Source organism: Clarias gariepinus, chromosome 26 (assembly GCF_024256425.1).
Source record: "Clarias gariepinus isolate MV-2021 ecotype Netherlands chromosome 26, CGAR_prim_01v2, whole genome shotgun sequence".
Taxonomy (NCBI): domain Eukaryota; kingdom Metazoa; phylum Chordata; class Actinopteri; order Siluriformes; family Clariidae; genus Clarias; species Clarias gariepinus.
In genome coordinates, this window is record NC_071125.1 from 21,513,568 (window position 1) to 21,532,889 (window position 19,322).

The 19,322-nt window shown below is 37.6% G+C and overlaps 1 protein-coding gene across 4 annotated transcripts; it reads right to left on the reverse strand.

Moving 5' to 3' along the window:
• Nucleotides 1-243: 243 nt before the first annotated feature.
• qtrt2 (queuine tRNA-ribosyltransferase accessory subunit 2) lies at nt 244-19,151 on the reverse strand. 4 transcript variants are annotated; one of them, XM_053487414.1, is made up of 9 exons: nt 19,102-19,151; nt 16,711-16,946; nt 16,575-16,630; nt 12,714-12,790; nt 12,344-12,553; nt 9,574-9,773; nt 7,398-7,567; nt 3,911-4,016; nt 244-3,188 (listed from the first exon to the last, which is right to left on the reverse strand). In XM_053487414.1, the coding sequence occupies exons 2-9, from the start codon at nt 16,908-16,910 to the stop codon at nt 2,966-2,968; spliced, it is 1,242 nt and encodes a 413-aa protein (XP_053343389.1). In that variant the 5' UTR covers nt 16,911-16,946; nt 19,102-19,151; the 3' UTR covers nt 244-2,965. The 4 variants fall into 4 exon arrangements, with proteins under 4 accessions (XP_053343389.1, XP_053343390.1, XP_053343391.1 ...); XM_053487415.1 differs by having other exon boundaries at nt 16,711-16,943; nt 19,102-19,130; XM_053487416.1 differs by lacking the exon at nt 19,102-19,151 and adding an exon at nt 18,959-19,061 and having other exon boundaries at nt 7,416-7,567.
• Nucleotides 19,152-19,322: the final 171 nt, after the last annotated feature.

Below are 19,322 nucleotides of genomic sequence, written 5' to 3' on the forward strand. Positions count from 1 at the left end.
GTAAGGTAAATAAGGTACGAAAAGGTACGAAAAGGTACGAAAAGGTACAAGCAACAGCAACGACCACAGCCTTACAAAGATTATCGTGCAAAGCTGATCCAGGACCTTGGGAGATCTTCACATGGAGTGTAGCGAGGCTGGAGTCAATGCATCAAGAGCAAGAGAATGAGTTTCACTTTGAGTTTAATTACAAAAAATAATAATAATTGTTGACATGCACACATACATTTTATATATTTCTATGTTTGTTAAATCATCTTAGCAGTACTTAATTATACCACTTATTCCTCTTAGATTTAATTCTACACCTGGACTTGCAGATCTTCACCCATTTCTCTCTCTCTGCAGAACCAGTTACCTTATCGAGTGAGTAAGTGTACTGCTATTTTCACTTCTCCCCAGAGATGATCAATCAGGTTTTACGATCAGGTTCTGCCTGAGTCTCTCAAGGATGTTCCTAAAGGCAATCATTTTCACATCGGCCATCTTGATTTGAGATCTTGAGTACGCTGGAGCAGGTCTTTCTCAAGGGTGTTACTGTACTTTCATCTGCTTAGCATTGCATCGATCCAGACAAACCTTCAAGTATGACAAATATGTGTGCTGAAAAAGCTTCCAGCATTAAACTTCACCACAGGGAAAGAACTCCTAAAGTTAGACATTGTGAACCCAACAAAAAGGACCTATGATGAAAACTTTTTTTATTCCTCTAGCAGTTTAGGTACAATACAAGTCTTTATATCAACAGGGACCTTTATTTCCAGAAGCTTTATGGACATACATTAAAAAAAAATCAACAAACAAAGTGTTTTTGTTGGAAATCCTCAGTAAAAAGGAATCACTTTAGGAACCATTTATCCTGATCATCAATAGAAAAAAATGGAGAAATCCTATATGCAATTTTTAAATATAACCTGTAAATCAGGTGATTAAAAAATATGGTATTTACATACAGTACAACTCTCTGGGACAGAAAAAAAAAGTCCCAAATGGGAAACTTTAAAACCTTTGGACTTTTTTTCCCCCTAGTGTTAAATTTATGCACCATTATGAGTTATGACACACTATAGCACAAACTCACCTACAAGTCACACTTACAAGGACTTTATTTCACTTTCCAGATTTAAACAAAGTGAAAGCTCCATTCATCACCTCCAGCAGTAAGTACATAAGAAATCGATTTGTAGCTACAAACACCGCACATGAAGCCTGATTTCGGAGAAGGTCACACGCCCTCTTTGACCTTCTCAGCACACCACAGCCGACATCACTGACCTTTACTTCAACTCTGCCTGACCTCACAAGGCTCTGGAGGAAAGACACAAAATACTGGGGTAGATCTAAGTCGAACGGTAGACGAGGTAACCTGGATATGATGCTTAGCCTCAAGTCCAAAGCAGGCACCCGAAGACATGATGTTGGGAAATCCTGGATTTACATACAGTAGGAGCAACAAGGGAGAGGAATTATTTCTCTTATATTTTATCCAGACATGCTTTCACATTCATGACAGCATGGGCTCTGATTAAATACTAATGCATGGCTTGTCATAAGGAAGCAGAACTGGAGACGGAAATATGATTTAACATGACAGCATGATCAAACTATTAGTTAGCTCATTATAGACTACATCATCTGCGACTTGCACATTCGGGTCAAATAGCCATGTCCCCTTCAAATTATCTTGTTCTCCATGAAGATAAGAAGACTTCGGTTAAGTTAAAAAAAAATGATGATGATGGTTTTAAGTGGACAGCTTAGCCAGCACTCATTATTTAACCTCTTGAAGGAGTAGTAATGAACGGGCACACAAAAGAAACATATATTACTTTAATATAGCCAACTCAGAAGAAACGTCCAACTTGCACAAGAAAGGATCCATTATTGAAGTATGATGAATTATATTCCCTTATCGGCAACTTAATAAATCTCTCTATTTTGTTTAGTTTGAAAAGTGTGGATTTGGAAGTGTGGGAGCTTTAGAAAAGTGTTCAGCACGGCACAGCGAGAGGTTTAATGATCTGGCCTGGACTCTCGCCACCACATTAATTGACTGGAATGATCAGGCTGCGATAGTCACTCAGCACCTTTTAAATAGAAATGCTGCCAGCTGTCATTTTTAACTATCGCACACACCCAGAGCCATAATTATACAGATCATGTGACTCTACAACCATCGGAGCAAGGCAATAGGCATTCTCAAAGACAATCTAGATAATCTCACACACACACACACACAGACAAAACTCCTCCACGTCCATTTACACATTTGTTGTCACTAATGCATGTGATGTATGCACAAGAGCTTTCATGTTCGACTGCCTAAACATTTATTTTTTCCAAAAATCTCCAAGAAACCATTGTTTATTTAATCATTAAAATAAATAAATTTTTAGAAACTATCATGATGGGTGGGTGAGGGGGGCAGTTGCCATCAAAACCAGCACCGAAATTCTACTTGTCTTTGTAGAATAACATACTGCTTCATGTTTGCGCCCAATATATAACTTAAAGTGCTTGCATCTCACAATCCTAGTCCTGCATAAACAGTACATAATATGCAAATGAATGAATAATAATGAATAATTAATCAGATTTAACACCTGGGGCAATGGTGGTAAAAGTAGTAAAAGAGCTACCTAAAGGTAGTGTGGTCTAAAATCTTCAAGTAGAGCAGCTCAGCGACTGCAGTGGATAATCTATAACAAGAGCAGACTAACGCTTCCTCTAGTTATAAGGCGCCATTACTTTTGTCCTAATTGAAAGGCTTGTTTTGTTCATCATTAATTATACATTTATGGATGATGTGAAACAAAGCAGAAAAAAATAAATAAATAAAAAATAAAATGTGGAAGGATTGAGGTTTAAAACTGATGGAGCACCCAAACTGACTTCAACTCTATACTTGATGTTCCCTCAGACTTTCCATGATCGCTTTGGTTCCATGTTCTCTAGTCCACGTTGGTCACTGTAACAATTTGTTCTTTAAATCCTGGAGCTGGTCGTTGGCCACGGCTTCCCTCAGAGTGTTGAAGAATCCCAGGTAGTGTGCTGTGTTGTGTAACATCAGTAACACCCCCGCCAGAAGCTCGTTGGTCACCAGGAGATGATGGACGTAAGCTCTTTTATGGTTCTTACAGCAGTAACAGCTACAGCCTTCTACCAGCGGGCGGAAATCATCTCGGTACCTGGAAAACACAGCGTTACAAGATTTCTCCTGGTTTCATTAGAGACATTCGAACCCTATCCTCATTGGGAACAGTGCTTTGTTAGATCAGGGTTAGTTACAAAGTGAGAGAGAGTCGACGTAAATGCAAGTATGATCCTGATTATTTCATCTGAACCACGGCAGGACTTCCTTGCATCTTAAAATTTAAACTCAGATATTTAATAGAAACCTGAATATTATGGTAATAATAATAATATGGTGTAGTTACATACATGAGCAGCGATGCTTTCTGCCATTTTGTAAGTAGTACAGTATAATAAACTGGAAGTGTACAGTATTTAGATAGACTTTCATTAGAAAACTAACATTTCCTGGCTGATCAGTTACATCTGTGGAAATTTAGATTTTAATGCCCAACTGTTCCTTAAATGATATGTACCTTCAGTGATCTGATTCATATTGCACTAGAGACCCGAAGAATAATTTTGCCAAAGCCTTTTTATTTATTCACCCCATTAATCTGATCTCACTCAGCAAAGCCGTGCTGTGGAAACACCAGAGTGTCCACTAAGCTTGGTCAGAATGAGAGAAATATTTATTCTACCCATCCGCCGGTTTTATCAAGATGATCAGATTGGAGAGTCATGCTTACTAGAATGAAATCACTGTGGGTGCAATAAGATAGCAAAAAACAAAACACACACAAAAATATAAATAATACAATTATCCTCTTATATATACCTTGTGTCCTTCAGGTTAATCTCAAATTTGGCCAGATTTTCAGGGCTGCCGTTTCCATGTTTCTTCAGCTCTTCACCAGCAGGCTCCTCTCCATTAAGTTCCAAAACTGTCTCACACACACATATATAAACATACATTGATTTCAAATAACTTTGTGATTCTTCAATAGAAAACTTCCACAACCCAATATTAGTGTGAATAAAACAAGACGCCAGATGACACCCTTGCTCAGATGAAGACACGCAGACGGTGATGCGCAGACACCCCCCACGGAGACACCTGTGCAAAAGCACAGACATTCCCGCGCAGACGCACAAAGATGGTTAGATGCAAAAAACAGGCTTGGACACAAAGACAGACAGTGAAAATGAACAAACAGCAATTCTATCTGTATATACTATTAAAAGTACATACAGTAAAAAATTACTGTTTGTTTACTGGCTTAAATATTTAATCAATCAAATACCACCAGACAGACAAAAACATTCTGGAAGCACATAAGCTTAACTGTTAAAGCATCCCTGTTTTATTACCTAATTATTATTTAATTATTATAGAATAATTAAAATCTAGGGACATTAAACACAAGGGATTGAGAATAATCTACAAAGTTTAGAAATGGCCCAAGACAAGACATACAATATATAAATCTAATAATTTCATATGAAGACGTGTCCTGCAATAGATCATTAAAGAGCAACCTGAGGTTCAACACTCCTGTAGAGCTTGCTAATGTGCTCGGAGGAAATCTAAAGAAATCCCAGCAGCAGTGCTGAACAGCAAAACATTCAGATTTTTTATTACTCTCATCGCTCGTAATCGATTCGCTACGTCTGACACAGCAGCTCTCTACACATCACTGAGTCTAATTATGCTACTCTGAGGGTTAGATGTGCTGCCCATTACAGACATCCGTGTTATGGCCTTCACATGTGGTCAGTAGGCTTAGAGAATAAATTAGAAGCTCTGTCCTGCTGAGGAGACAGACCAACATAAGCGCCTTTAGTATAGCTGCAATTTAATTATTAGTTGCTTGAGCTGCAAAGTCAAAAAAAAAATTTTTTAAAAAGAGTGCTGCAGAGCAGCGATCATGGCTTTAACTGACAAGCACACTGTACATGCACTCAGGACTCATGAATCAAAGGAGTTTACTAATTATTTATTAGTATGACTAACCCACAAAGAAATCCTGAGGACTTAGCTCATACTAGCCAATTAACTTATCATAAAAATAATGTTTACAAAAATGTATGACAGTGATTTGAACATTTAAATGCCCTCAAAGGACATGAAAAAATATATATATATAAAGAGAAGAAAAAAAACACTGTATACAATCTATGTGTAAACTATATAGAACAAAAAACTGTTTACTTTTCTTGCAAGATCTTGCAAAAACCCTGACTCATATACTTTCACGTATTTTACTCTGCACTTAAAAACATAATTTAAATTTAAAACACCCTCATCTGCTAGGTTTCTATCCAGTAATAGACTGGAGTTAATTCTTGCAAACCAATCATTATGCAGAAGGCGGGATTTTATATCCTTACATAAACTTGCTAACAAACTCGAGATAACAGTTTTGCGATAGTTATTTTTAAAATTAATTTCATAATAATCATCATTACTTATAAAACTACTTAATAATACATGAAGGTTTAGACGGACACAAGCTTTAATAATTAACTTTTTACGTATTGTGCTAAACTTGAACAGAATTAAAACACAATTAAAGAACCTACATTCAAGCTCCAGGTTTTTAACCAGTTACAGAAGAGACAGAATTCTTCTAACCAATCACAACGCAGAATGTGGGACTTAACTGTTCAAATTATTCTAACTTCTAACTGTTCTAGTTATGATTAATTCTACAAATAAATAGATGAAATGTGAAATCCTCTCATAAATCGTCCCAGCTAATTTATTATTAGCCACATGTTCAAGAATTCAAAAAACATCATACGTCATGCTAGTTCTTATTAGTTAACCATCTAATGTTAGAAGTAATTATTTATACACATACAAGTCTGCATCTTAAATTCTCTAAGGAGTCCTGTCAGCTAGCTCATATTAGCCAAAAATATTAATTGAATAAGAGAAATAAGGGTTAAAAAATGTTTGGTATGAAAAAATGAAATAAAATCCTCCCAGAAACACTGCCATGTTAATATCTGTTAGCTAGCTGACTAGAATTATCAGAGGAGAATTACATTAAACAAAACATTACAAAACCCATCATTTTTGCCATATTAATTAATAATATCTAGCTAGTGTAGGAAGAAAATATTATTAAAAACGTACACGTACAACTAAAAATCTCTTCAGAAATGCTGTGTCAAGTTAGCTTAGGTTAGCTAACTGTCTAGAAACAAGTAGCTAACCTATGCTAACTTAATTAACTATAGAATCATAAATCCTGTCAGGTTTGCTCATTTTAGCTCATTTGTTAGGAGTAATTATAAAAATATATGACAATAAAAAAAATAATAATACAATATCATGTGTGCTAGCTGGTAAGCTTTAACTGTGAAAATTTGTCAACAGTGAATTCCACTCTCTCTCTCTCTCTCTCTCTCTCTCTCTCTCACACACACACACACACACACACACACATGTCTGTATTTTACAATTCAAACTCAAATACTGACAACAGCCTCAGTTAAAGTCTGCAGAGTTAATCAGCTCTGGTGTAGGTGAACGGGTTTATAACCCGGTAGGTGAGAAAGCAGGACTTCCGTCTATTAAAGCCAGATTTAACTCATTAACCTCACTGACTGAGTAGTCTTGAAGCAGCAGAGACACACGAACAGCAAGTAAATCTCCTGACCTTTTCTCATTTATCCGTTAACCTGGTTGTCACTATTACAGAAAGCAGGCTGCTTTGGACAGACAGCAGCAATACCGCCATAACTCCAGCCAGTGACTAAACCAGGAATTGGGTTTAGCAGGGATAAGGAAATGTATTAAATAAAATCACAATGTGATCTGTACAACAACAACAACAACAAAAAAAAAACATGTGATGCATTTTGGTTGGAAGTAGCAAAAACAGTGATTACATTAAATTTGTTATTTTAAGCATTCAGATAGGACTTCCTTCCTCATTTTCATTCCATTCATCCAGTGTGGAGCGTCATGGAAAAACCCACCAAGCACGGGGAAAACATGCAAACTATACACACACACAGCCGAGGTGGGAATCAAACCCTCGACCCCAGAGGTGCGAGGACACAGTACTAACCACTAGGGCGTCTATATTATGGAGACGTCCAATACTTAGGTTAACTCGTTTAAAAAAGTCACCACTAAGGCATGAGCTCCCATCAAGCAATCTATCCATGCCAACAATAAGAGCTCTTGTGTGTGATGTCAGACTTAACACAGACTTAATGTAAAACCTACTATTCATATCAACACTCATCTAATTTACTTGACATGATTATTTAAAAATTGTGCAGACTGGGGAGTGCATACAGTAGCCCACCTTTAGGGGGAGATGTACCTGCAGTCTCTGGGTCAGGTGTGATGGTGTAGTTGAAGGTGAGAGCGCAGCCTCTCTCCGTCACCTGGAAAGGGAAGAATCCCTCAAACAGATCCACTCCGGCCTCCACACAAGCTATGACCTCATCCGGACGACCCACGCCTCTCAACAACCTGACACACACCAAGATACAAATAATTCAGAACAACAAGCTGAGAAACAAAGTCACAGTGAGCACTGGAATGGTCTTTTTAAACTTTGAAAGCAGACAGAGTTTGCAGCCCAGATGACTGAATTTCCCTAATGATGGGGCAAAGTCAAATAAAAATAAATAAAACGCAACTCCATATTATGTGGCTTAAGGATACACACTGTATATTCCAGCCTGACAGGGCATTGCAAAACAGATGGCGTGTTAACACCCTGCTCGAGTCAATCCCTTTGTAGGCAATATGTGTACTTGCTCCATATTCCGAGCAGCCTGGGGCACATATTGTTAGCTGCCTGTATTTAATGACAGTCCACAGATGTCTGTTAAAAAAAAAAAAAGGCAGATTAACAAGCCCTTCAGCTTTCCGAAGCATCTAGAGTAGTACGTGCTCAGTTAACTGGACTTCACATGATGTATTAATATTTTCACAGGAGCTTCTTACCATACTCAGTGGAAAATAAAACCTGAATCAAAATTGCAAGTTAAAAAGATTCAAATGACTACGAATTAAAGCTCATCACTGGGGAGCAGGAGGCAGGAGCTTCAGGGCAAAAACTACCAGAACGGCTCATGTTTTAACAGGAACAGAGACATCAGTGTTTAGAGTAGTGAAAAAGATACCATGTAAAGATTGGGTATGGTGGTCGGAAGCATGTAATGACCATGAAGCTGATGTATTAGTTTTATATGATATAAAGAAAAAAACAGAAACGCATACAGTATATGAAAGATGTTCAAGCCAAACCAAGACTTTTGATTGCACATGATATCAGAACTAATGCACTTATCCCAGTGTCTCACTAGTGCTCGTGTAACATTAAGGTAGAAAGTTTTTCTCAGTACTCTGGATCCATGATTGGACTGCCTGCTTCAAATCCAAAACATGAAGAAACTCAAGAAACTCCCAGGCCAAAACATGGAAATGGCTTGGAGCGGGGTCAGGACTGTACAGAGGATGCGAGAATAAGCCGAGTTCCTGTAACGCGCAAGTGGTGTGTGTAGTTAGAGGCGTTTCACTCGCTGAATGTTCACATGAACGACTGCAGTGTGCTCTGAGTCACCTCCGTCGGGATCGTCACTCACAGACGTAAGACCTTCTTTAAAACATTCAAGTTTTGAGTCTCATCATCGTACTGTGCTGGAAGACATACGCAAATGACTACCGGTTTTATGAATTCATTCATTAGAAATCTTATCACAAGTCCTGGTTTGACTTGAACATCCCTTGTACATGGGCTTGGTTGTCTTTTTTTCGCAAGAAGAAAAAAAATAATAAACAAACAGCTCTTGTGACTGATCGTCTTTTCCCTACAAGGACAAATTTTATTTTGGATACGAGTGATTTGGGTGTAATAAATAATTTAGCACAAGCCATTAAAATGCAAATCCAACAGATTTCAGTTCATTTCTTAGAACAATGCTTTTATTCATCGGAGTGTTTGATTAAACCATTCTCCTCGCTTTTAACTGCTGCTCTGCTTAACACTCAGTCATTTCTGTTCTTACACTGAATATGCAGATGGAATATAAAATAAATGACATTTTGAATCTCATCATCACTCATGTTTAGGAATACATATTTCAAAAAGTTCTTTTCCTGCAGAATATAAAGTCTTTATAATCTTCTTTCATACCAATGCCCTCCTCAGGCTGTTTTCTTATGACCGAGGTAAAGTCCTACATTACATCATTATAACAGCGTGAACACATACAAAGTTTATTCCTAGAATTCTGATCTCTTTCACTGAATTGCTCCTTCTTAAGCTGGAGGCGACTGAGGACCATGGAGCAAGGAGGTGTGGTGAAGTGGTTACAGGGTGTGGAGGAATGAAATCAGTAACAGGAGATGTAAAGCACAGACCGAAACAAGTGCTTAGGCTCCGGTTGAGACGATCACATTCACATAAAGCATGTTTCCGTGTTTTGACTTTACATACAAGAGCGTCAGGGCTTTAGGGTGCTTTATACCTCGGTTTTTCCTGAGGAAGCTCTGCAGTCACTGCAGTGATCAGCTGCTTTTTGAGTTCCTGCTCCATGGAGGTGGACTGGAAGCCGTCCAGGACGAATCCTGCCACCGGCCGTTTGGCCGTCTCGCGTGCTGACCTCAGCCTCTCCTCCAAGATGTCCCCTCCCTCCACCACGCCGAATATTTTGGACCCTTTTAGCTCCTATTAGAAAACAGACTTGTAACCTTAATAGACTTTAAGTCTACTTTCAGCGTTACCATATTTATTTCACATGTGATGTATAAAGAAAGTCTGAGGGCAGTTGTTAAAATCTATTCAAATACAGTGAAACCTTGGATTGCAAGTAACGCAGTTTGCAAGTGTTCCACAAGACGAGCAAAGATTTTCAATCAATGTTGACTTGAAAAACAAGCAAGTCTTGGATTACGAGTACCGAGTATCATTTATCACGCATGCGATTCTTGTTTTGACACCGAGCGTCACGTGATCACAACTAAGCCAAAGTTTTTTCTCTCTCTTGCGCTGCGGAATTGTGGGCAATTGTCTCCCCTGCTGGGTCTTAGTGCGCATCTCTTACTGGTATAAACAACATCCGTGCACGTGTGTACTGTTTACTACAACGCTGTGACCACGTGTGTGCACGTAAAACACATTTTATTTTGTGTTTTAAGCATGTATGTACAGCGCGCGTGTACTGTTTCTTATAACACGTGAGTGCGTGTAAAGCAAAAGAAAATCTCATTAGAAAGGCTAAAGATCCATTTTCTCTCTCTCTGTATCAGTCTGCCGTTATGTGTGCGCGCGTCATTTGACACTGTGCCCCATCAAACACACTCGTCTTTACACACCGAAAATTGGTAAATAAATAAATCTTTTTTTTAATTTAATTTAAATCTTTTAAATCTTCTTCAGAAACTAGACCATGAATGTAAATAATTTCCCACTATATTTGTTAACTTTAGACTTTTAGACTAAATCTCATTTATTTTTGTATAATTAAGTGATATATAAATAGTTAGCTTTAATACTCTGGATAAGATCGGAAAATAGTGTGTAGAATGAGTTAAAAGGTTAAAGCTAAAATAAACTAAGCTAATTAAATGTAATCGTTGATATTACTTCCGACTGAAGCCCACATTGTACTTCTTTCATTGTCAGCTAAACACACTGCCTGTTTGGTAATCGTTAAATGAATCACAGACAAGTACTCGAAAAAGTAGATTTTGTCTTAAAACAACTTCAGCATGTTAAAGTTCACTTATACCACTTCAGCGATGTTATATTGGCCAAAGTGAAAATCCTAAGTAATCCCAGTAAATAAAAAAAAAATCAGATTATTTATTACTCAACATTTTAATTTTACCGCATAACATCCGGCTCTCAGCTCGGGTATTTTATACACCCTCACTTCGGACTGCTGCAGATATGTTTGCTTTAACGACCCAGGTGTTTTATCTCATAGTGGCACTTCACACTTCGGGACATATGAGACAATCTGGTTTTAAATGTCCTGCAGAAGAATAAACGTACAGTGATCTGTCTATTTATCTTTAAAGGGTTCAGTTCTTATAGTCTACGTTTCTTTCCTTGGAGTAAGTCACGCTGTGTCGCAGTTTCACTTCTGTTTGTTGGTCCATTATGATCGTTTCTGTATCGTCCACATACTCTGTGTTGACTGGCTCTTGAGTGTTACATTTAGCCACGCCCACCTCGAGGGAAAAAGCACCATATTTATCCAAAAAACATTAGACGCTGTGGCATAATCTGGCACATAACTGCTCAGAATCTTACTTCTACTCAACATTTTTTTATGATATAATTCACGGCACAGGTTTAACTGCAGGCAAATACCAAACAACTGCCAAAGTTTGATTAAATAAAACTTTAAATCATTGTGTTGTTAAGTGCAGTTTAAAACACCTGAAAGTATGTGAATCACACTTTTCCAAAAGATGTCACTTAAATAACAATTTTCCAATTTTCTTTTAAATATATATATTTTTAATGTGAACATTTTTCTTCTATGCATTACTTTTCTTTGTCCCTTTAGGGGTTCGTAAAATATCCTGTCCATGAAGAAGAAAAGAAAGAAATAATTCAGATGGTGCCTGGAGACTATGAAATCTTCTGGGAAATATCAGTTACCAGATTTATATTTGGAAATTTGAATAAAATTTGATTTTAAACATTAAATCTATTTCTTCTCTATAGCTGGGAAATTTAAAAAAGTTATACTGTATATGTTTAGCTGCCAACTGAACCGCCCCTTGACGTCCATGATAAGTGATTTGAGGGATTCAATAAGGGAGTAAACATACCTTTAGACCGGTCCATTCTCAACAGAGACAGCTTTAAGTAAATTCCAGTCTGTGGTAATCAGACATACTGTACATTACAAATGTGGTGGATGCAGAAATACTCCATAAGGTTTGACGATATATTTTTTTTCCAAATCATCTTTAAAACACAATGACCTTGACTTCATGTGGCGGAAAAAGGCAACCTGGCAGCATCAAAACTCCAAATTTGGTAAATGTCCAAGTATGTGAACTTAAATCTACCTTCAAAAACCAATAAACAACCCAAAGTGAAGCGATTAATCCACGTCATGTTAATTAAGCCAATTAAACCTCATTATCGCTGTGCTGCAAATGGCTCGCATTAATTTGCTCAATTACTGCAGAGAGAGAGAGAGAGAGAGAGAGGGAAGCAATCTCTATGCTGCATGGGAGTATTACAGAACAATGAGGTGATAACCTCTTTTACAGTACCTGCATTTTGTGGTGCAATTGGAGGCACTCGTCCAGGTGTGCGAGAGAGCGCTCCACTGCTTTACGCACCCGCTTTCGCGAGGTGTTCGCCTGCCACGTCTCTCCATCTGCCATGCTCTCGTAACAGTCTGGCCGGATAGCTGCCTGCATGGCCATAAACTTGGCCACTGACAGTTCTATTCTTCCTCCGCTGCCCCACACGGACACTGTCTGCACACACACACACACACACACACACACACACACACACACTCTTCGACAAATTGCTTGGCACTAAAATTGAAGGGAACATAAACGCCCCCCGTCTTTATAGCTCAAACTAATCACTACTGAAATGACCGAGTTGCACTTTAACAGCTCGTGCAGTGACCTTGTTGGTGACATGTCCGGCGGGATGGGTCACGGCAGGGTCATGGAGGGAGCAGAAAAGCAGCGAGTCGTGTAGACCTGATTAAATAAAAACAGAGCATTATCAAGAATTTAAATATTCAGTCATATGCCAATTTATCCTAAATGTAGTTCAGCTGCCTGGGGTGAAGTTTTTTTTCTGGCTTTCCATTAATCATAAGTTGGAGGCTGTTAACTCCAGTACAGTGCAAAGTCTTCATGTTAAATTAAAGCAAATGGTGCAGAATAAAATCAAATAAATGGGAATAAGTGTTTTACTGTGACAGGCTGCAAAGTTCTCAAAGATACTATTTTAAAAAAGATGTTTATGTAACCACCTCAGCAGCAGCCTCATTTCCCCTCTCGTCTTTTGCATCCACTCAGCATTCAGCATCAGCAGTACACTAATCACCGGCATCAACATCTGTCATCGTCTTCCCCTGTTTCTCACTGGTTCATGCCTTAAGTTAGATGGTTTTTCTATGCTTGAGTAGGTCAATGTGTGATACCTTTCCCCTTTAAACCCCAGCCACTAGACTCAAAGAGCAGAAACGAAAATTCAGGGGAAAAGTTTGAAATAATAAACTTGTTAGAGCAAAGGGGCCTACTGTAATTAGCTAGTGAGATACTGTACCTAGAAAACATTTTGATGAGAATTAATAGATATAGCATAATCTTTTATGATATACATTATTTACAGCAGCCTGCTGTACTAGCCAAGACTTGTGGGTTACTGGGTTTTATTAGGAACTTCACATACATCATTATCACTTTACATACACCATCACTCCACATAAAATCTACGTAAAATATACATAATTAAACATCATTAATAAAATATTATATATACACACACACTACCTCAGACTACATCACTCTCTATATACCAGCTTCTCGAAATGCTGTATTGTATTTAGTAACAGTATACGGTGCGACACTAAAATCATGGTAACTATGGTAATATTTATAAAAACTAATATTTTTATAAAAGTGCCTCATGTATCTACTTTATTTCATTAGGTTGGAAACTCAATAAAGACAAAGGCACTTTTCTGCTCATCTCAATCTCCTCTGAAATCAGTATTTTGTAACCTGTTTCAAATCCAAAAAGAAAGATACTCATTTGTTATGAAAAAAGGACGTTTCTTCAACTCTGCTGGATGGAAAACCATGCTGTTCTTTTAAGCACGTCTGAGAAACAAATGAAGGGTTGAGTTGCCAAGTTTCAGGAAGAATAACTAATTTCTCCAGGGCCTATTCAGTCGTTGTGTTGACTTACAGAGCTTGCTATAGCATGGACCTTAGGATGGCGTCACAACTGGGAAGTGAAGCAATAACACTTATTATACCAGGACATGTGACTGTGCTAATACTAAACCATTCAATATGTTGATTATATAATTAAAACATCAATATACACCTTTCCATTGATTTATTACTTTTGATTACTCTCAAAAAGATTTTATTGAAAGCTTTGTGGTTTCATTCGACCGCTAAAGCCGTGGAGGTTCCATGATCTGGAAGAATTTCCATATCATCAGATGCATTACAGAAGACAGAAAAGGCGGCCATGGCCATGATGTGCCTTGATAAAAAATCATAATGGACGCTGCCACAAGACCCAACTCTAAATTAAATGAGCTGCAAAAATAGCTGGCAGGTACCTTCATAAAAAAACACTCGCTCATGTTCTTCAGAGTATGAAGACTAGACAGAAGTTCTTTCTTACAGAAACAACACTATAGGTCTGTCCACATCACTCCAAACCATTCTATGGTCCGATGAAGCCAAGGATTAATATGAATTAAAAAAATAGGATTAATATGTTTAAAAAAACAAGCCCATGGTGAAGCATGGTGGTGGCAGCATCACACTATATTGCTGCTTCTCTTTAGCTGGAACTAGGGCTCTAGTCAAGATACAGGGAATCATTGATCGCTCTGGACACAAATCTATTTTGGCAAAACCTGCAGGCCTCTTTTACACAGCTGAAGATGAAGACAGATTTCACAGTCCAGCCAGAGAATGACCCAAAGCACCAATCAGAGTCAATAAAGCAAATGCTTCAGAAGGTCATGATTAACCTTTTAAAACGCCCGACTCAGAGCCCAGATCTAAATCCCCTCACAAACCTGTGAATCCTTGTTACAACCTGAAAGATTATGGAACATTTTTTACAAAGAGTATTGGAGAAACAGATGAGGCAAGCTTAGCTTGTAGAATCTTTCCCTGAAAGACTGAGTATTATTAAATCTTCCTCCTTTTTTGATTGCTGCTGGATCACATTAAAGGTAAAGATCTGACACGATTCTCAATCTATAACTTAGTTTAATCGTTTCACATGACAAAACCCATGGACACTTTTTATATCCACTGCAGAGAGTCACTGATTTTAAACGTGCAAAAAATATGTATTGTTACTGCTGAGCACAAGAAATCACATTACATCCAGGACATGTAGTCAGTGCTGACACAAAAATACTAACATTTTATAATAGAGAAAATTTAATTTCAAGCACTTTCTTTAAATTTTAGGTAAAACAGACCATTCCAAGTACAACGAATAATAATTTTATATATTTATATATATATATATATATATATATATATATATATATATTAGTTAAGGAATATATTATATACATATTATATAAGAAATTTTATTGTTCTTGTAGCAGCTGCAGCAAATTTTTTATGGCTTTAACGCTTTCCATGAACAGACACATACATTTTATTCTACTTTTAGTCTACAAATAAAACTGGTGAAAAAGTGTAAAAATTAGTAGCCTGTCGACTCCATTCGATTTAATTTTTTTATAAATTTTTTTTGTCTCAGTCAGCTCTACTTCAAACAGGATTTAAAATATTAAAAAACAACTAAATGCATTAATTATGTACAAAATTTTTTTATGTCATATCCTAAACAAATCGATTATCTTTTTTTTCCCCTGCCAATCTTCTGCACCACACTCCACACCAGTAGGTGGCGGTATCGCACCAACTGTACATCAACTCAAAAGAAGAAGAGGCAGCAATAATTTTGAAAGACGTCTAAGAGGGTGCATTTTAGCGTTTTAACAAGTTCAACAAAACAGTTTTAAAAAGTGTGAATCAATTGTGAATCAAAAACTGAATCAAGCAGATCAATAGCCAAAAGAGCGTTTAAACTGCACAATGAATTAAAATCATACAGCTCCAGGAAAGATGTCACATTCTAAAGATGGAAAATACTGCACTCAATATTATATTCTTTTTTATGACCTATAAAGTCTTTATATAAAAGGTGTTTTATCAAAACTCTGCAATTTCCTACTTAAAACGTTAACCTCTGGATGAACCCTGAATAAACCGTCTCTCTATATTAGCTCTAGTATATCTGAATAAAAGGCAAGTCCCTCTGAGCCGATTACGTCTGATCATGCAGAAATAAAGTTAAACGAGAAGTGAAAGGTGTCTGACAGCGTTTGGGAAAATGTCAATTATAAAAGTGATTTCCACAACTTTAATTTCATTTCACAAATCTGGCAACAGTGTGTGTGTCAGGGCTCTTTATGTGTTTGGCCGGCTCCCACTGGAATATCTAATCGTCTTCGTCCTCGTCGAGTTTGTACTCTGCGGTCAAAATTAAAATTATTTCTGCTTCATGTCACTGAATATCGATGGTCTTTGGAAAGTGAGGTGTGAAAGTATGCTCTTCTAGCCGAAAAACCTGCTACGTGTCGTCTCCAAATTTCACCTACAGTGACATTCAGGAAGGTTTTCCCCAAAACACCAGACAACTCACCCAGACAAGTCAACTTTAAAACAGCAGGACATTGGTGTGATATTCCAGAGCATTACTAACCTGCAAACTTTCTTACACCATGTTTAAACTCCTCCAATACTTCCTGGTGCTCTGCGCTAAAAGAGAAAACGTCTTAGAACAGGCCACCCTTTAAAAGCGGTGATGGTCAAGTACATTTAAATCAGCAGATACTCACAGGCTCTCCAGCGTGACCTGCGTAACCGCCGGCAGGTTGCTCAGGGTGTGGAGCGTGTCCTGGGTCAGATGGGGCACGGTGGCACAGCGGGTGTACAGCAGACAGCCTGGGATTTCAAGTGAATGCTGTTCGGTTTGTCCGACGCTTGTCAAAAGCCCTAGACGGCATCCTCGAACCACCTTAGAGATCTCCAGCTTCATAGTAGTTAACAAAGTAATAGAATCAACAAGCAGCTACTGGAAAAGTCAAGCAGAAAGACAAAGTTAATACAAAACCATAATATGATCACTTTTCAAGTTTAGAAAAAAAACAAGAAACAGGAAGTACTGGGTGGTTTTAAAAAGTTTCAAGATTAGCGCGGTTGCTTTCACCATACGTCCTCCCGCAAACAGCCTAAACATGCCAGTAGAATTCGCTATTGATAGTCTGGCCTCTGGGTGACGAATACCCAGACACTCAAGTTTGGTCACCGGTAATGATCCTCAACATGAAAGATGGGTCATCTATGGCACGCTGATGGAGTTCTTGCCAGACTTTGACGCAATGTTCCTTCTGCTCCGGGGTCAGCAGCCTGGGGACAAACTTGGCAGCAACACGGCGTATGTTCAAATCACACATGAGAATTGCCTGGACTGTTCTGTACGACACACTGACAACGGCAGCAATGTTGTGGATTGTTCTCCAACGATCATCATGCACATGTCACTAAATGATTGACATTTTCACGGTTTGGGCCTGTTGAAGATCACCCAGATCTCTCATTGTCTTCCAGTAATATTCTTCCGCTCTTTAAGCACGCGGGCCAATCAAAACACCTCGAACGAATGATGCCAAATGTCTCTATTTCAGATTTGCGCAGTTTCATGCTAAGGTCATTCTTTGCTCTAACTTGCTGTCCATGATGAAATAGCAGATGTGGTAATGCACATGGTCAGAATAGCACCAGTTGCACATCTCCTGATGAACACATACTGACGGTGCTGCCTCTGACTGCGAATGCAGACTTGTGCTGCCATCTGTTAGGGTGTTACAGATCTAATCTTGAAAGATTTTAAAACCACCTTGTTCGAGATCTAAATTTTTTAACACTAGAGTTTGTTCCAGTCTTTGATGGGAAAATAGATGGAAAATGGTTAAAAGGTTAAAGCTAAATATAAGCTGATCAGCTCTAATGTAATCAGTGATATTATTTCAGCTTAAAGCCAACGTACATGTTTGTCTGCAACAAAGATGAACCACTTAATTTTTTAAAACTGTAATTTCACAGAATTTTGTTTCATGTGACAATATTAGACGGCATTGGCTTTCACTGGATTGGTGGCTAAATATGAGGACATTGCACAAAATGTACATAGCTCACAGGAATATTTTGAATCTGTTGTCATTTCTTCTTTTTGGAATCAATGGGAAAGAGAGGGAAGTATGAAAAAAAGTTAAAAATAGAAAAGTTATGCCTTGTTTACACCAAGTTGTCAAAATACCCTTCCTGTTCGGTAATCAGAGAGTCAAATGATAAATCGAAATGATAAAGTTTTGTCTTAAAAAAAAAATTTCACTATTATCACTTCAGGGCTGCTATTTTGGCGGTGAAAATATGAACTAATCCCAGGAAAAATATCCAGTTTGACTTTTTTAATTAATATCTATTGGTGCAGGTGATTGTTTACACTGAGCAAGAAGCACATTAGTATCTTATTTTAAAGTAGATTATGATATCCAGTACATAAATACCATTGCTTTTACAGCACATCTTGATTTCACTTATGGTTCAGGTTTAACTTCAATCATCTATTCTTCATCTTCAATTCAATATCTAAATACTGCAAAAGTTTCATTAAATTCTGTCCAGACAGTTTTGGGTGATGTTGATAATACAGAACTTGCATTGTTATTGTTGTTTTAATCTCTTTATTATTATTATTATTATTATTATTAAGGAGCAATTTATTATTATTTAAGGTAAATATTTTCAATATTATTTATTCTATTCCAAATTCAGTCACCCATTATTTTCATTATGCTCATATTATACTACCAATATGATCAATTTCTCAAGCTTTAGAAGTTATTAACAAATGTGTATTTAATGAACACTGTGGTCCCGACAGAAAGTGTCGCCTAGTTTGGTCTTCCGGGGTAATGGCTTTATAAACCAAAAAGAAATACGTGCTATTTAAGTTTAAAAGTTTTCACACACTAGTTTAATTCCTCAGTCTAAACATGTGAGGGGAATAGAAGCAGCACCTACCGGTATCTTCAGACCAACAGTTAGCTAATGCTACGCCAAGGGAATGTATGAACACTTCAACAGTTACGCGTGTCCGTAAACAAAAGAACACACTTTCCACATATTTATCCTCACTACTTTTATTATTACCATCATCTTCTTACCAGAATTTGGGGAACACGTTCAAAACAACGTGAAGTACTACAAGTCGCAGAATAATGAGTAAACCAGGATGTAAAGTCGCATGTTTGTGACGTCACAACCAACATACTATGCCGTCATTTCACAGTTCGCTAATTTTAAATGACGTTTATTTGTATGAAAATATATTTTACATTTTGTCATTTGGCTCCATTATAATTTGGTTTTATTACAAAAAAATTAA

What these genes read in the sequence shown, in the direction of transcription:
- qtrt2 (XM_053487414.1), bottom strand. Translation starts at nt 16,910, where the DNA reads ATGAAGCTGGAGATCTCTAAGGTGGTTCGAGGATGCCGTCTAGGGCTT. An exon ending in AATTGCACCACAAAATGCAG is followed by an intron (nt 9,774 to 12,343) that starts GTACTGTAAAAG and finishes GTTTTCTAATAG; the next exon opens with GAGCTAAAAGGGTCCAAAAT. An exon ending in AGGTACATCTCCCCCTAAAG is followed by an intron (nt 4,017 to 7,397) that starts GTGGGCTACTGT and finishes TGTGTGAGACAG; the next exon opens with TTTTGGAACTTAATGGAGAG.